The 18,213-nt window shown below is 51.6% G+C and overlaps 1 protein-coding gene across 1 annotated transcript; it reads right to left on the bottom strand.

Moving 5' to 3' along the window:
* Positions 1 to 7,625: 7,625 nt before the first annotated feature.
* Positions 7,626 to 8,108, bottom strand: LOC137817496 (uncharacterized). Its single transcript, XM_068620776.1, has one exon. The coding sequence runs from the start codon at positions 8,106 to 8,108 to the stop codon at positions 7,626 to 7,628; it is 483 nt and encodes a 160-aa protein (XP_068476877.1).
* Between the last annotated feature and the right edge of the window lie 10,105 nt (positions 8,109 to 18,213).

The following is an 18,213-nucleotide window of genomic DNA, read 5'->3' as shown; positions in this document are numbered from 1 at the left end:
CATGCAGATGATGCTGTCAGGAGGATCGGATGCTGTGTACTGCAAGATGTTTGTGAGCACACTCCAGGGAACAATGCTGGAATGGTTTGTGAGCCTGCCTACAGGTCACATAACCAACTTCCAACAGTTTTCGAAGATCTTCGTCGAGCAGTACATAGTGAACAAGGCGCCGCCTAGGGTGTCTTATGATCTGTTCGACATAAGGCAGTACTTGGGAGAGTCCCTCAGGGACTACTTGCATTGTTTTGGGGCGCAGATGGTCCGCTCGCCGGCCAAGGACGAAGAGATGTTGGTCTACGCGTTCAAGAAGGGCGTGCTGCCGGGACCCTTCTGTGAGGCGTTGATCAGGGCTCACCCCGCCACGTTTGCTGAGGTTAGGCGACTTGCGGTGGCCCACATCGCCGACGAAAGTGAGGTCGCCGAGAAGAGGGGAAGCGTGGCCCCCGCTAGGCCACGTGCCCAGACCAGGATCCAGCCACAGAGGGTGCTGTACCGTCCCGTATCCGGGCGTTGACTAAGTCAAGGTCAAAGTCAACGACTGGAGAGTCAAACTCAACGCAAGGCGTCGCCTAGGTGGAGAGACGCGAAGTGCCCGCATCACAAAGAGGAAGCGTCGCCAGGACCAGGCGTCGCCTAGGTGATGGCGTCACCCAACCAGGGCGTCGCCAAGTCAAACCGTGCTAAAGCAAGGCAATCACGGTGTGGTTCCCCGATACCCATGGGTAGGAAAGACCATGGAGGGAGCAACGCCGTGGGCAGTGATAAAGAGAAGGAAAAGGTGGCTTCAAGGCCATAGTAATAGTACCAGTGTAGGGCAGCCTGACTCGTGAAGTACTCCTGCCGCCCCAGAGACGCCTGTGGGACAGATACGACTCAAGAGGAAGGTCACGCCCAGGGTAGCCGGGTGCAGGGTACAAGAGGAAGGCAGATACGCTCTCAAAGTAAGTGACTAGATAATTGGGGGCATGAGTTGGCACCCAAAAAGTCACCCCTAGCGCAGTAGCACTCCCAAGCAGGAGGACTCACACGTAGAAACGTCCCCAGATGGGCAGAAACGCCCCCAGATGGGGTCACGGCGTCGTGAGGACCTCCACGTGTACGACAGCCATGCCAGAATAGAAACACTCTTTAGTCAGGTGCCAGGTAATTAAAGTCATTCAATACAGTTTCCCTTTCGAGCATTCAGGTGTTATAATGGCTCCCAAGCTTTTCAACGTCTTAAATGCGCTACGTTTTCTAATTAAATACGCTGATTGAGTGCATTACGTTTGTAATTAAAGGCGCTTTAAGGCGCTTTAAATGCTTGGGTAGTTTAAATAGCGCGGAGAATGTTGGAAACAGGGTTGAAACTTTTGGCAAATTTACCAGAACTTTCTAGTTGCTTGCTCGTGCTTCAAGGTTACGAACAAGGGACTGGGGAATATTTTTGCCTGAGAGGGAGAACACAGACACACAATACACAATTATTTCTTACCACCTTCAGAGTGCCACACGCGGTGCTCAGAGACGGAGGTGAACAGTTTTGGTGTTTCTTGCTGGCTGACTTGAGCGTCGGAGTGCAAACGGCCGCTAGGGCGCCCCTTTGTCCTCTTTTTTGCAGGAATCCACAGGCAATCAGTGGGAAGGAGTCCCTAGCTGATGGTTGAGGTCGCGCACGAAGACGTCCCGGTCAACCGGACGGAACAAGTGCTGGAGACAGTGGCGGCCAAGAGGGATCAGAGGACTCGCCATCCTTATGATCCAAGGAAGAACAAGGGCAGGGGCCCAGGGCGCCCTCAACCGGCACGTCGGGAGTACAATCGCCCGCCGAAGCACAAGTTTGTCATGGGGTTGGCGGACCTGATCGCCATTCCCAATATATCAGCTAGGCTGAAGGCGCCCGAGAAGGTGGGCGACAAGGTGCTGGGACCAAAGCCAGACGCCTGGTGCGAGTTCCACCAGGGCTTTGGCCACACCGTGGACTCATGTTTGGCTTTAGGATACCAGCTCGACGATCTGGTCAAGAGCGGGTTCCTAAATGATTACTTGCTGGATAGAAGGACGGGGGGCGCATTGAGCTCCCAGCCAGCAGGTGGTGAGGCTCAGCAGCACGAGATGCCTACTCACGGAGAGATCCACACCATTGCAGGAGGTTTCTCGGGTGGTGGATGCACCGCGTTACAGAGGAAGAAGTATGCGAGGTCTGTGATGACGGTGGATATGTTTGAGGACCACTCACCAGACGTGGACATCACGTTTACAAGGGAAGATCTTAGGGACGTTGTGCCTCATGACAACGATCCAATAGTCATCTCGCTTGTTACAGCGGGAAGGAAAGTCCACAGAGTACTGGTGGACCAAGGAAGCTCGGCAGATGTAATGTTCTGGCCGACTTTCACACAATTGCAGTTGCCCCTTGACCAGCTGAGGCCCTATGGAGGGTGTTTGTATGGTTTCGCTGGCGACCAGGTGGAGGTCAGGGGTATATAGAGTTGAGAACTACCTTCACGGATGAGGCGGGCTCAAGAACGGAGAAAATCAAGTACCCTGTCGTGAACGCTCCCTCAGCATATAACATTCTGTTGGGAAGACCAACGCTCAACAGAATAGGAGCTGTGCCTTCGACCAGGCACATGAAGGTGAAGTTGCCATCAATGGAAGGGGTGGTGATCACCATCAAATCTGACCAGAAAGAAGCGAAGAAGTGCTATGAGAATCGCCTGAAGAACAAGAGGTCAGTGAGTTACATCACAACGACGCCGCCTCCCGGTGTGAAGCCCAAGCCAACAGAGTGGCGGGTTGTTGATGCAGCAATGGAGGTGGCCGCCGGAGGAGACGTCGCCATGATGGATGCAGAGGCTGAGGGAGAGAACGCCGAGCGGGAAGAAGAGGCGAGAAACCGCCCAGAGGAAGCGAGGGAGCTGGGAATCGCCAGGGCGGTGATCGCCAGGGAAGCTAGACCCAAACCCGTCGAGGAATGGCTCGAAAGGGAGATCGGGGGAAAGGTCTTCAAGTTGGGAAGATCCCTGGAGGCTGAGCTCCAAGACCAGATTGCCAAGGTGATAGAGCGGCATCTGGATGCTTTCGCATGGTCTGCTTCAGACATGCCGGGAATTGACCCCGACTTCTTGTGCCATCATCTAGCAATGGACAACCAAGTCAGGCCAGTGCGACAGAGAAGAAGGAAATTCAACGAGGAGAGAAGGCAGGCGATCAGAGATGAAACCTAGAAGCTCCTCGCTGCAGGCCATATCAGGGAGGTCCAGTACCCTGAGTGGCTAGCTAATGTCGTGCTGGTGAAGAAGAGCAATGGGAAATGGCGCATGTGCGTCGATTTCACCGATCTGAACAAGGCTTGCCCAAAGGATTCGTATCCTTTGCCAAGCATAGACGCCCTGGTGGACAGTGCTGCAGGGTGTAAGTTGCTGAGTTTCCTGGATGCCTTCTCGGGGTATAACCAGATCAAGATGCATCCCATGGATGAAGAGAAGACTGCCTTCATGACCGAGAGATCGTGCTACTGCTACAAGGTGATGCCATTTGGGCTGAAGAACGCGGGCGCCACGTACCAGAGGTTGATGGATCGAGTACTTGCACCAATGCTGGGAAGGAATGTGCAAGCGTACGTGGATGACATGGTCGTGACCTCGCCGGAGAAGAGCAAGCACGTTGCGGACTTGGAGGAGTTGTTCACCACGATCGCCAAGTTCAGGTTAAAGCTGAATCCCGAGAAGTGTATCTTTGGCGTGGAGGCGGGAAAGTTCCTGGGATTTCTCTTGACTGAAAGAGGAATAGAAGCCAATCCTGATAAGTGTGCTGCCATCTTGGCGATGAGGAGCCCGGCTACCGTGAAGGAAGTGCAGCAGCTTACAGGTCGGATGGCCGCCCTGTCTCGTTTCGTGTCAGCCAGCGGAGAGAAAGGCCATCCGTATTTTCAATGTTTAAGGCGAAACAACAAATTTTCCTGGACGAAGGAATGTGAAGAGGCCTTCGTCAAGCTCAAAGAGTACCTGGCGAGCCCGCCGGTTTTGTGCAAACCGCTGGTGGGGACCCCTCTCAGGTTGTATTTTGCTGTGACTGAGAGGGCGGTGAGTGCGGTGCTCGCCCAAGACCAAGATCAGGATCAGAAGCCTATTTATTTTGTCAGCAAGGTGCTGCAGGGCCCGGAAGTGAGATATCAGGCTTTGGAAAAAGCCACGCTGGCTGTGGTTTTTTCGGCGAGAAGGTTACGCCACTATTTCCACAGTTTTACAATACTGGTGATGACCGACTTGCCCATCCAGAAGGTTCTGAAGAAACTTGATGTAGCTGGGAGGATGGTGAAGTGGGCGGTGGAGCTGTCGGAGTTCGATATTAAGTATGAGCCCCGGGGTCCGATCAAGGGGCAGATTTTCGCAGACTTCGTGGTCGAGCTCTCGTCCGAAGCAACACGAGTTGAGGGGGATGATTTTCGTTGGGTGCTGTCGGTGGACGGATCGTCGAACCAGCAAGGCAGCGGTGCTGGAGTCATCTTGGAGGGGCCCAACGGCGTGCTGATGGAGCAGTCCCTGAGGTTTGCCTTCAAAGCCAGCAACAATCAAGCAGAGTATGAGGCGCTGATCGCCGGAATCTTGCTGGCCAAGGAGATGGGAGCTAGGGTGTTAATGGCTAAGAGTGACTCGTTGTTGGTCACGGGACAAGTAACAGGCGAGTTTCAGGCCAAGGATCCACAAATGGCGGCTTACCTGGAGTATGTGAGGGAGTTGAAGAGTTCCTTTGTCTCCTTCGAGGTGGTCCATGTGCCCAGAGAGCAGAATGCCCGAGCTGACTTGCTAGCTAAGCTCGCCAGTTCAGGCAAGGGGGGTAGGCAGAGGACGGTGATCCAGGAAACTCTGAAGACGCCTAGGGCATTTGTGGCAGATCACCTGGTTCTTCAGATAAGCAAGTCGACGGAGAAAGCGGCGACGAGCCACAGGTCTTTAACTCAAGAGACCTTGAGATCGCCGAGAATAAGAGTGTGTCGGGAGGAGAAGGTAAGCGGAGCGCAGGTCTGCGCTACCCATGAGCCAGACACCTGGGTAACACAGTACAAGCGATGCCTGGCGGATGGCCTTCTCCCGCTGGATCCGACGGAGGCCAGGAAGATAAAGAAGAACTCCAGCAAGTTCACGATGATTGATGGTGAGTTGTATAGGTTCGGGTTCACACACCCACCCCTAGAATGTGTGCACGGAGAGAAATGCACAAGAATCATGGCTGAGCTCCATGAAGGGATTTGCAGAAGTCACGTCGGGGGTCGAGCTCTGGCCGCAAGAACCCTCCGTGCAGGTTACTATTGGCCTACAATGAGAGAAGACTGCAAGAAGTATGCACAGTGCTGCAAGCAATGTCAGCAGCACGCCGACTGGCACAAGGCGCCTCCCGAGGAATTGAGGTCGATTTACAGCCCTTGGCCGTTTCATACGTGGGGGATCGACATTCTGGGACCTTTCCCATTGGCGATCAGACAGATGAAGTACTTGGTGGTGGCAATTGAATATTTCACCGAGTGGATTGAAGCGGAACCAGTGGCCCAGATCACTGCACACAAGATCGAGAGTTTTGTGTGGAAGAACATCGTGTGCCGGTTTGGTGTGCCCAAGCGCCTGGTGTCAGATAACGGAACTCAGTTTGCAAGTCACCTGTTGAAGAAGCTGTGCGAAGGGGTGGGAATTCAACAAGTATTTGCATCCGTCGAGCACCCTCAGACAAATGGCCAAGTAGAGTCAGCCAATCGGGTACTGCTAAGAGGTTTGAAGAGAAGGCTAGAGAAAGCCAAAGGAAGCTGGGCTGAGGAGGTACCCGTATAGTTTGGGCGTACCACACCACCGAGCAGTCAGGAACCCATGAGACCCCGTTTAGCCTGGTCTATGGATGCGACGCAATGATTCCAGTGGAAATCCAAGAGAGCTCGCCGAGATTCCAGAATTTCGTAGCGGAAGACTCGAATGAGGAGAGAAGGCCGAATCTGGATTTGCTGGATGAGGTCAGGGAGGAGGCGAGAGTGAAGGCTGAGGCAGTAAAAAGAAGGATTGAACGAAGGTATAACTCGAAGGTGATGCCAAGGCAGTTTAAAGAAGGCGACCTGGTGATGAGGAAGGCCCACCAGTACGAGACGGAGAACAAGTTGTCGCCTAAATGGACGGGACCGTTCAGCATAACCGAAGCGCTCGGGAACGGCGCCTACCGCTTAGAGACGTTGGAAGGAGGGGTCATTCCTCGCACTTGGAACGCCACGCACCTCAAGTTATATTACAGTTAAAAGCGTTGTAAGTAAAAACAAACACGTAGAGTTTGCAAGCTTTCTGTTAAAACAGTTTGAAGGGGGCACTCTTTTTTCCCTAAGGAGGGTTTTTAATGAGGCCACCCAATAAAGAAGAGTTTTCGAAGTTTAAAGTTGTTTAGATTGCATGCTTGTCGTTATTGCGAAAGTTTTGAAGAAAAAACCTTGTCACTCGAACGTGATTTAAGGCAAGCTTTGAAGTTATGTTGCATGCTTTCTAAAAAGTTTCTAAGTCCCCATCGTTTTTCGGCGATTGGCGGCATCAGTTAAAGTTAAAAAGTCCTCATCGTCTATCGGCGATCGGAGGCACCGGCGATGTTTAAAAGACCTCAACGCCCTCGCGCGTCCTTAGGCGAGAAAGAGATAAAGACCTCCTCGCCGTCGAGCGAGTGCAGGCGAGTTAGAGTAAAAAGTCCTCAGTGCTTCCAGAGGGGAGAAGATGTAGCCTCCGGGGCAATTTATAGGCACCAACAAAAAGTCCTCAGTGCTTCCAGGGGAGAGAAGATGTAACCTCTGGGGCAATGTAGAGGCACCAGTGAAAAGTCCTCAGTGTTTCCAGGGGAGAGAAGATGTAGCCCCTGGGGCAATGTAAAGGCACGAGTTAAAGACCTTCTCGCCGATGAGCGAGTTCAGGCGAGTTAAAGACCTTCTCGCCGCTGAGCGAGTTCAGGCGAGTTAAAGACCTTCTCGCCATCGAGCGAGTTCAGGCAAGATAAAATCCTTCTCGTCTCGAGCGAGTTCAGGTACGGTGTGGAGGGTGGAAGAAGTTTAAAGGATAGCTAAGGTAGGTTCGAAGAGAACACTTAGCTATCCGGCTTATTGTTCTGAAGGTCAGGGAAGGTAGAGAAGGATCCGAAAGGCGCCTCTACCCCCAGATGAGGGAACAATGGCCAAGTTGTGAAGGTAAGAGGAAGCTGGTATCGCCAAGACTCTTTGGCGACTAGGAGAAATTCAAGCGACGGCAAGAATTAAGGCCCGTTTTGATAAGGCAGATCAGGTGAGCTATGTCTTAAACTGATAGTTGAGTTGAGACTCGTTGTTTGGAAAGTGGTTTTGCGCTGAGATTCATTACCTTAAAGTTACAAGTTGTTAGAATGTTGTCATTCGAAAGTTGATGGTTCGAAGCAGTTAGTACACAATTGCGCTCGCGGAGTTGCTAAGTCAATTTCGTTTAAGAGATTTATACAAGGAAAGCAGAGCTAACAGAGAGATTATATAAAGAGGCAGAAAGCTTTATAGCAAAGAGGTATCAGTTCAAAGTTACATATACCAAAAAAGGGAAAAATTATTACAAGCAAGTATGTGTAAGAGAGAAAACAGAGGAATAAGGGATGGAGGGAAGCAGCTAGTCTTCAGAAGGAACAATCTTCCCATCCACCACTTCATTGTTTAGCGACACCATGGAGAGATCCAAATCAGGGTACTGGCAGGCAAATTGCTCCAGGGCGGCGTCAAACCCAGCAGCGAGGATCTGGGCAGAGCTTAGCTCGAGCTCTTCAGTCTGTTTTTTGAGCCCCTCGGTCTGCTGTTCCAACTCTTCAGCTCGTTTCTTTAGTTCTTCAGTTGTCCCACGAGCTTGAAGGAGGTCTTCAGTAACCTTCTTGTTTTCCGCCTGCGCTTGGGCCAGCTCTGCGGCGATCCTTTCATTCTCCTTTTTGGCCTCGGCGAGCTTAGCCACGGTGTCGTCTCTCTCTTTTTCAACTTTGCCCGGGAGGACCTCCCGATCTACTGACCTCTTCTCAAGGCTTTCTACCTTGGTTGCATCAGCTTTGATCGACGCTTCCAGGTCAGCCACCTTGAGACGGTAGGGGACCAGTTTGCTCTCCATCTCAATTTTCTCTTGAGCTAAGAGGTGCACCCTATGGCGTAGATCGGTGGCTTCCTTGCGCGCCACCCTCAGTTCGGTGCTCATGGCGTCCTCCACTCGCGAATGGTCGATCTCTGCCAGCATAAGGTTGCAGGACAACTTCTCCGCCTCGATCCTTATTAGGCGATTCTCCTCTTGGAGCACGGAGATGTCGCCCTGAAGTTTCTTGCTGGAACTCTCCACAGCTTTTGATATGATGGAGGGGAGGTCCTCTGCCATCATTTTGAGTTTTGCTGAGAAGGGTTCCCACATCCCTTTAACCGCAAGGGGAAGGTTGGCAATCGTTGGTGGTGGAGGCGCTGAAGGAGCCTGGTGCTGGCTCTCGCCACCGCCCTCTTGGACTGGTTGTTGAATTGGAGCTTCTTGGCGCGGTGGAGACGTGGGGGACTCGGTGATGATGATGGGCGAGTTGTGAGCGCCTTCATCCCCACCTGGCACGGCTTCGGCGTTTGAAGCAGTTGAAGGAGGACCCTCTCCAGCGGATATGAATGGCGTGGAAGCGCTCGGAGGGTTCTCCATGAAGTTGGGCTCAGTAGCCTCAACCACAGGAAATGCAGCCGCCAAGGGTACTGCTTAAACTGGCGGTGTGGGAGCTGGGGGAGAAGGCGGTGTTGGAGTTGGAGCTGGTGGAGAAGGTGGTGTTGGTGTTGGAAGAGGAGGTGGAGCAGGTGGTGAAGAAGGTGCCACCCTTCTTCTTTTTGTGATGAGGCCATCCTCAATTGCCTCATCGTCTTCTTCTTCATCCTCATGGACCACCTAAGGAGCTTTCCTCTTTGGCTTCCTTAGGATGAGTTTCTTGCGTTGTTGGGCAGGCAAGGCTTCTGAAGGAGCTGGGCCTTTAGGGGGCGATCTGCCCTGGGCAGCGGCGATCTCCACCACTGAGTTGGGCACAGTCTGGGAGCCCGACGCCAACCCATGAGATCGGGCGAGCGCCCTCAATTCAGCTAGCTTTCCTTTACCCAGCATGAGATCTGCATAATGCAAAGGTATACAGGTCAGCTCAAAGACAAAGATAAACACATGAGTAAGTATGCAAACGAGACAAACAAGTGGTGCAGGAAATAAAGACCAAGTCTTGTGCGCAACAGACAAGACGCCCAGCAACAGATAACAGAGGTGCAGCACAGGGCAATAACTTAGATGTTGTACCGTCCCGTATCCGGGCGTTGACTAAATCGAGGTCAAAGTAAACGGCTGAAGAGTCAAAGTCAACGCAAGGCGTCGCCTAGGTGGAGAGACGCCAAGTGCCAGCATCGCCGAGTGGAAGCGTCGCCAAGGCAAGGCGTCGCCTAGGTGAAGGCGTCGCCCAGGTGAAAGGCGTCGCCCAACTAGGGCGTCGCCAGGACAAACAGTGTAAAACAAGGCAATCACAGTGTGGTTCCCCGATACCCATGGGTAGGAAAGACCATGGAGGGAGCGACACCGTGGGAAGGCCTCAGGTCCCGATAGCTCGGGAAAGTGATAAAGAGAAGGAAAAGGTGGCTTCAAGGCCATAGTGAAAACATCAGTGTAGGGCAGCCTGACTCGTGAGGTACCCCTGCCGCCCCAGAGACGCCCTCGGGACAGATACGATCCAAGAGGAAGGTCACGCCCAGGGCAACCGGGTGCAGGATACGAGAGGAAGGCAGATACGCTCTCAAAGTAAGTGACTAGATACTTGGGTGCATGAGTTGGCACCCAAAAAGTCACCCCTAGCGCAGTAGCACTCCCAAACAGGAGGACTCACACGTAGAGACATCCCCAGATGGGCAGAAACGCCCCCAGATGGGGTCATGGCGTCGTGAGGCCCTCCACGTGTACGACAGCCATGCCAGAATGGAAACACCCTTCAGTCAGGTGCCAGGTAATTAAAAGTCATTCAATATAGTTTCCCTTTCGAGCATTCAGGTACTATAATGGCTCCCGAACGTTTCAATGTCTCAAATGCGCTACGTTTTCTAATTTAGCGCTTTAATGAGTACGTTACGTTTGTGATTGAAAGCGCTTTAAGGCACTTTAAATGCTGGGGTAGTCTAAATAGCGCGGAGGATGTTGGAAAAAGGGTTGGAACTTTTGGCAAATTTATCAGAGAACTCTCTAGTTGCTTGCTCGTGCTTCAAGGTTACGTACAAGTGACTGGGAAATATTTTTGCCTGAAAGAGACAACACACACACATATACACAGTTATTTTTCTTACCACCTTCAGAGTGCCATACGCGGTGCTCAGAGACGGAGGTGAATAGTTTTGGTGTTTCTTGCTGGCTGACTTGAGCGTCGGAGTGCAAACGGCCGCTAGGGCGCCTCTTTGTCCTCTTTTTTGCAGGAATTCACAGGCAATCAGTGGGAAGGAGTCCCTAGCTGACGGTTGAGGTCACACACGAAGACGTCCCGGTCAACCGGACGGAACAGATGTTAAGGTAAGCACTAACCTATGCGAGCCTCGAGTTGGCCCTCGAAGAACTCGAAGGAGATGATCGCAGAAGTGAGGAAGGTGATGTTGGCGGACGCCACGCTCTTCCAGAAGAGGCACAGGTCCTTGTCCAAAGCGTCCATGTTGTCGGGGCTTCTTGGCTTCCTAAAGCTTCCCTTGGAGTCTTTATTTCCCTTGTTTACCCAGTAAAAGGGAAAGCCGTCGAGCAGCGAAGCGTCTTGGTCATTCTGGCGCACTTGGACGAATTTGCCTTTCCAATCCTTGTAAGATTGCTGGAAGATAGAGAGGATCGACCTCCCAGCAATTCCGTTCAGGCTCACCCAAAGGGGATCTCCAGGGTTCTTGGCCTCGAACAGGAAGAGGAACACGTCTACCGAGGTCGGTAGTCCCAAATGTGCGCATATGATTTGAAACGCCCGCACGAATGCCTAGTTGTTGGGATGGAGCTGGAAGGCGGCGATGTCGAGCTCGGTTAGTAGTTCCCGTTCGAAACGGGTAAAGGGAAACCTAAGTTTCACCTTCTTGAAAAGGGTGGTGTACACAAAGCAGAACAACTCGCCGTTGTTCCCTTTGTCATCAGCGTAGACTGGCACGTCGGGGGGACAAGGTAGCACCGTCAGCTTGTCATCGTGCTCCTTGTGGAATGAGAGGTTGGGCTCGTCCCCTTTCTTCAATCGAAGCACCGCCAGGGGAGAGTTTACTGAAGAGGTCTCCTTCAGCAAAGTCGAGGTGGCCCATGGGTATAGCTTCTTGTAGTCTGGAGAGGCGATGGGGGCACCTCCGGCGACGGGTGGAGTTGCCTGAGCAAGGTTGGGGTGAGAGGTTGCAGGCCTCTCAGCCTGGGAAGAAGAAGCACCAGGTGCTCGCGATGGGTTGGGCACTTGGGATGAAGGGTTTCGTGACGAAGGAGGAGGATTCGCGGTGATCTTTGAACGAGCCATCGCGGAAACTGCAAAGGAAAAAGAAAGGGAAAGGTGAGCGAAGGTTGTAGAGGCTGACTCGATTGTGAAAGAAGGACGAAAAACGAACGAACGAAAGTTCGTTGTGATGGAGACGAAGCCCTAAGTTACGAGAAGGGAGAAGCAGAAGAAACAACCCACAACGTATGCACCAGGCAGTTAATGGATGATGCGAATCGGTTAAAATGCAGCAAATATCAACAGAGGGAATAAAAGAGGTACCTTTCGATGATCAAGCAAACGTTGAAGGGAGTTGGGGATTGAGATAGTTGAAGAACGTCGTGGGTTTGCAGAAGAAAACTCAGAGCGTTTGAGAAAGCAAAGAGATGATGGACCAGTAGAAATGAAATGGGTTTAAGGGTTTTTCAAACGATTTTTGGAAGCGTAAACGACAGCTAAAGATAATCGTTGATGAAGCCACGTGTCGAGCGATTGGAAGGATGTTTGATGGAGCGTCAGGAAAGCAGAAAGTACGAACGCTTGGGATTCTGCGCCAGCGCCACGTAGATCGGTATTGACGTGACTCCTTTAGTCTTTTCGCTGGACAAGTCTTCGCTTAAGACTGGGGGGCTTGTGTACCGCCCTGGTAGTCGGAAGTGATGACGTGGCATCAAGCTATTATGTAGGCGTATTGAGCAGGGCCCATGGCTAGCAGAAGGGAAGGAAGTCGGGGGGCTCGTGTAGTCGCCGGTTGTTAAGTTGGCGTGCTCCGATCTCCAGCATACCAAAACCGGCGGTCACCGGGTTGAAGATGAAGTCGCCAGATGTGAACCCAGGCGACCAAGTGATTAGAGGTCGCCAAAACAAGGACATCGCCGAAGATGAAGTCAGATAGTCATTTCCCAGCTGGCAAGAGAATGAGGTCGGGAGACAGCTTACCTGAACATATACGGTGAAGCAAGTAAAGTAGATCATGAAGGCAGCCGGCGAGACCACAGGGAAGGTGTGTACGAAGGCACTTGAACTCGCCACTCAGAAGAGATCACGCTCCAAGGCAGCTATGCACTGAGTTGTGTCATGCATAAGTAACTTAGCCAAAACCCTGAAGAGTAAGAAGTGGCGCCCAAGTCAAGGATGCTCCAGATGGTGACACGTGTACAGCTGGATGCGTGCCACGTGTCGAGATGTGTAACTGTCAGGAGAGAGAAAGTGCACAGGTATATAAGAGATTCTAACGAACTTCTGAGGTACGCACCTTTAGATTGTTTCTTTACGCTTGTGAGTCTTGAGGACGCTGAGAGAGAATTTTGCACGGTTCCTTAGAGTTCTTGAGTTTTCTCTTAGTATTTGGTGGTTCAGTCGCTGACTTGGGCGTCGGAGCGTGATCGGCCGCAGCGGCGCCGTTCTGTCTTTTGCAGGTTCTTGAGGTGAATCGCGGTGAAGGACGGAGGCTAATACGGCGCAGAAGTCGATCCAGGTTTGACGAGGGAAGGTTCTTGCATCCCAGTCAACAGGCAGGATCAATCAATTTTGGAAAATATTTTGGACCCATGTAATTCATCCAACAAGTCTTCTAACCTAGGAATGGGATGCCTATATTTGATGGTAATATTATTTATAGCGCGACAATCCGTACACATCCTCCATGTCCCATCTTTTTTTGGGACAAGTATGACAGGCATAGCACATGGGCTCATGCTATCTTGTACCCACCCCTTAGCTAATAAATCCTCAACTTGTGTTTGAATTTCTTTGGTCTCTTGGGGATTGGTCCTATATGCAGGGCGATTTGGTAAAGAAACCCCGGGCATGAAGTCTATTTGGTGTTCAATCCCTCTTAGAGGTGGTAAACCTTTAGGAGGATCCTGAAACACATCTTCATATTCCTTTACCAAATGGTCCAAACATGTAGGACTATCCTTAGCCGACTCAGTCAATAGGTCTAGGAATAGCTAAAAAAATAGGCTTGTGAGTAACTATTACCTTTTTGACTTGTTGGGTAGATATGAGAAGGCTTCTCTTGGAACTTTGTTTATTGATCCTGCCTGTTGACCGGAGCGCTGGAGAATGCCTCGTCAACGGATCGACGTGCACACCGCCTCTCACCTTCGTTCCTTCCCGGGATCTGCTTCAAGAACCTGCAAAGAAACGATACGGCGCCGCTGCGGCCGATCGCACTCCGACGCTCAAGTCAGTGACGGTATCACCAAAAACTGATAGAACTAGAACCGTGCAAATCCTCTCACAAACAGCTCTGTCACTCGCAAGCGTAAAGTGTATGAACTGAACGTGCGTACCTCAGAAAATCTGTTAAGAACTCTTATATACCTGGTGGTTTTCTCTCTCCTGGCAGTTACAGACTTGGACACGTGGCTCGCATCCAACTGTACACGTGCCATCATCTGGAGGCTCCCTGACTTGGCGCTGCTTCTACTCTCATTTTGGCTAAGTTACCTATGCATGGTACTGCCCAGTGCATAGCTAACTTAGGAGTGCGATCTATACTGGAACTGGCGAGTTAGGGCCTTCATACACCCTCCCTGTGCTCTCGCCGGCCGCCTTCATAATCTGCTTCTCCTTCATCTTCGGCGATGTGCTTGTTCTGGCGATCTCCGACTGCTTGGTCGCCTGGGTCTTCATCTGGCGACTTGATCTTTAACCTGGCGATCGCCTATTCTGGTAAACTGGAAGTCGGAACACGCCAGCTTAGCAATCGGCGACTACGCGTGCCCCCCGACTTCTTTCCCTTCTTGCCAACCTGGCGCCTTGTCAACACGCCTACACTGTAGCAGGATGCCACGTCATCATATCCGACCATCAGGGCGGTACACAAGCCCCCCAGTCTTAAGCGAAGACTTGTCTAGCGAAAAGATTGAAAGAGCCTTCGTTAACACCGATCTACGTGGCACTGACGCAGAATTCCAAGCGATTGTACTTTCTGCTGCTCTGACGCTCCACCAACCCCTTCACTCATCGTTCGACACGTGGCTTTCATCAACGGCTATCTTCATCTGCCGTTAGCGCTTCCCAAAACCATTTCGAAAACCCTTAAACCCATTACGTTCCACTGTTTCATCACTTTCCTTCGCGCTTGCAAACGCTCTAACTTCCCTCTGCGAAAACTCTCAACGCTCTTCAACGCTCCAGATCACCATCTTCCTCCATCGTCTTCCTGATCATCAAAGGTAATTACTTTCCTTCGTCTGCTGGGTTTCCTTGCATTTTCACCGATTTGCATCATCCTGTAACTGGCTGGTGCATACGCTGTGGGTTGTTTTTCCATTTCTCCTTCTGCGTAACTTAGGGCTTTGTCGATCGTCGCGACGAACATACATTCGTTCGTTTTTTTCACCTTCCTTCTGTGATCGAGTCAGCCTCTGTAATCCCCTGATCGTTTTTTCTTTCTTCTTCCTTTGCAGTTGCTATCATGACTCGCACAAAGATCACCCCGAACCCCCCTCCTTCAGCACGAAACCCTTCTTCACAAGCACACGACCCAACACAAGTTCGTGGTGCTTCCTCTTCGCAGGCTGAGAGGGCTGCATCTTCCCAAACTGCCCTGGCTCAGGCGACTCCATCTAACGCTGGAGGAGCCCCCGCCCCTCTGCCAGACTTCAAAACTCTATACCCCTGGGCTAACCCAACCCTTCTAAAGGAGACCTCGTCGGTGAACACTGCGGGAGCAGTTCTGCGGTTGACTAAGGGGGACGAGGCCTATCAATCGTTTCACAAGGAGCACGACGAGAGGATGATGGTGCTGCCTTGCCCCGCCGCTCTGCCAGTGTGTGCCGATGACAAAGTAAGCGCCGACGGGCCCTTCTGCTTTGTCTACACAACTTTCTTCAAGAAGGTCAAACTCAGGTTCCCTCTCACCCGATTCGAGAGGGAACTCTTGACCGAGCTCAACATCGCTGCCGCCCAGCTTCACCCCAATAGCTGGGCGTTTGTTCGAGCCTTTGAAATAACGTGCGACCACCTGGGGTTGCCCGCGTCGGTGGACGTGTTTTTGTTCCTTTTTGAGGCCAAGCACCCAGGAGACCGCCTGTGGGTCAGCCTGAATGCAATTGCTGGGAGATCTATTTTTACCATCTTCCAGCAATCGTACAAGGACTGGAAGGGGAAGTTCATCCAAGTACGCGCAAACGATAAAGACACCTCCCTTCTTGATGGCTTCCCCTTGTACTGGGTAGACAAGGGGAAAAAGGAGTCCAAGAGCTGCTTCAGGAGGCCCAGAAGTCCTGATAGCATGGGAGCATTGGACCGAGACCTCTGTCTGTTCTGGAAGAGGGTGGCAGATGCCAACATAACATTCCTGACCCCCACCCTGATCTCCTTCGAATTCTTTGAGGACCAGTTAGAATTCCAAATAGGTTAGGACGCTACACTCTTGTCTTGATATTGCTTCTGATACTGCTTCTGGGCGTCTTGTGTGATACGCACAAGACTTTGGTTTTACCTTTTCTGCATATACCTGTTTTGCTGTTTCATTGCCTCATACACTTATCCTTTTCTTCTCTGAGCTAACTCATGCACTTTCGTTTCATGCAGACACCATGTTGGGTAAAAACATGCTCGCCGACTTAAAGGCGCTCGCCCGAAACCACGGGTTGGCGACCGGTTCCCAGACGGTGCCCAACTCGGCGGTCGAGAAGGCCATCGTTCATGGGCGATCACCGCCTAAGGAACCCACCCAGCGCAAGAAACTGGTCCTTAAGAGGCCTAAGCGAAAAGCCCCCCAAGTCGTCCAAGAGGAGGAAGAAGAGGACGACGAGGTCACAGAGGATGGCCTTGTCACGAAAAGGAAGAGGGTGGCACCATCTTCTCCACCTGCTCCACCCCCTCTTCCAACCTCATCACCACCATCAACGCCCGCTCCTCCTCCCTCATCGCCAACACCACAAGCCCCTTCATCACCAGTCCAAGCAACTCCACTGGCCACTGCGCCACCAGCAGCTGAGGCTCAAGAGCCAAATTTTCTGGAGGACCCCCCAAGTGCCTCTACGCCACACATCTCAGCTGGAGGGGGCCCCCCTTCAAACACTTCAGCTGCAGAGAACGTTCCAATCGGGGATGAGGTTGCTCACACCTCTCCAATTCTAATTACCGAATCCCCGATTGCGTCGCCACGCCAGGAAGCAAACACTGAAAATCCTGCTAAGGAAGGTGGCGGCGAGAACCCTCAACAAGCCCCCCTGGCGCCTCTCCAAGCATCAAATCTTTCCCTTGAAGTCACAAGGATGTGGGAACCTCTGACTGCCAAACTCAAAACCATAGCAGAGGATATCCCATCGATCATAACGAGGGCTGTGGAGAGCTCCACCAGGAGGCTTCAAGACGATCTCTACAACCTCAAGACCGAAAATAGCACTATGAAGGTTGAGGTGGAGAAGATGTCATTCAGCCTGACGCTCGCAGAAATAGAACACTCCCGAGTGGAGGATGCCCTGAATACCGAGCTCAGGCTGGCGCGCAAGGAAGCTGCTGACCTTCGCCGCAAAGTTCATGATCTTGCCCAAGAGAAAGTTGAGCTAGAAAGCAAAATCGTGCCTCTGCGCACCAAGGCGAGCGACCTAGAGGCTCACATTCAAGCTGACGCCGCCAGGGTGCAAAAACTGGAGCAGAAGTCGATCGACCGCGAGAAGCTACTTGGGCAAGTAGAAAAAGCGAGGGACGACGCCATGGCTGATCTCGCTGAGGCAAACAAGGAGAAAGGAAAGATGGCTGCTGAGTTGGCCTAAGCTCAAACAGAATCCAAGAAGGTTACTGAAGACCTTCTCCATGCTCAAGAGACCAACGAACAACTCCGAAAACAGGTTGAAGAGCAGGAGCAGCAGAACAAAGAGCTCAAGAAACAGGTTGAAGAACTTCAAGGGCAATTTGAAGAACTTAAGCTAAACTCTGCTCAGATTCTGGCTGCTGGATTCGAAGCCGCTCGGGAACAATTCGCATGCCTATTCCCCGATCTCGACCTCAGCATGGTGTCGTTGAACAACGAAGTAGTAGATGGAAAGGTCATTCCTGCTGAAGACTAATCCATTCCACCTCATCTGCTACTTTATAATTTCCCTCGTACTATTCTGTAAAAACTCTTGTATGTGCGCTTTTATCAAATACTTATTTCAATCACAAGGCTTGGATATTCTCTCCCTTGACTCCTTTTAAGCGCTTTAACCTTCTTTGCATGTTTAACTTTGTCGGATTTAACTTAACAATTTTGCAAATACGACTTTTGACGTAACTGCCTCGAGCCAATTCAAACTTAAGCAATAATCGCTTTAAACAACTTGTACTCTTGAGGCACTAACCTGATCATAAGAATACCTTCCAAGCAACGAACTGTAACTCAATCATTGGCTCAAACAACGTCCCACTCGACCTGCTTTATCAAACAAGTCTTTCAATCTTCTCGCCGTGTTTGAACTTTTCCCGATCGCCAAGACCTCTTGGCAACACCAGCTTTTCCTAGCCTCATGCTTTGGCAATCGTTTCTTTATCTGGGGTTGAAACGCCCTTTGGGATCTTCCTTTGCCCCCCTGAACTTCAGAGCAAAAGACCGGCTGACTAGGCGTTCTCTTCGAACCTACCTTAGTCACCTTTCAAGCTTCTTCCACCCTCTTCGCCATACCTGAACTCGTTTGAGAGGAGAAGGATTTTATCTTGCCTATACTCGCACATAAGCGAGAAGGTCTTTAACTCGCCTGAACTCGCTCAACGGCGAGAAGGTCTTTTGACTCGCCTGAACTCGCTTAACGGCGA

The sequence above is a fragment of the Phaseolus vulgaris genome, unplaced genomic scaffold (assembly GCF_000499845.2).
Source record: "Phaseolus vulgaris cultivar G19833 unplaced genomic scaffold, P. vulgaris v2.0 scaffold_88, whole genome shotgun sequence".
NCBI classification, from domain to species: domain Eukaryota; kingdom Viridiplantae; phylum Streptophyta; class Magnoliopsida; order Fabales; family Fabaceae; genus Phaseolus; species Phaseolus vulgaris.
Note: the sequence above shows the minus strand (reverse complement) of the source record. Positions and strands in the feature narration are given on the sequence as shown.

What these genes read in the sequence shown, in the direction of transcription:
- LOC137817496 (XM_068620776.1), bottom strand. Translation starts at nt 8,108, where the DNA reads ATGGAGAGCAAACTGGTCCCCTACCGTCTCAAGGTGGCTGACCTGGAA.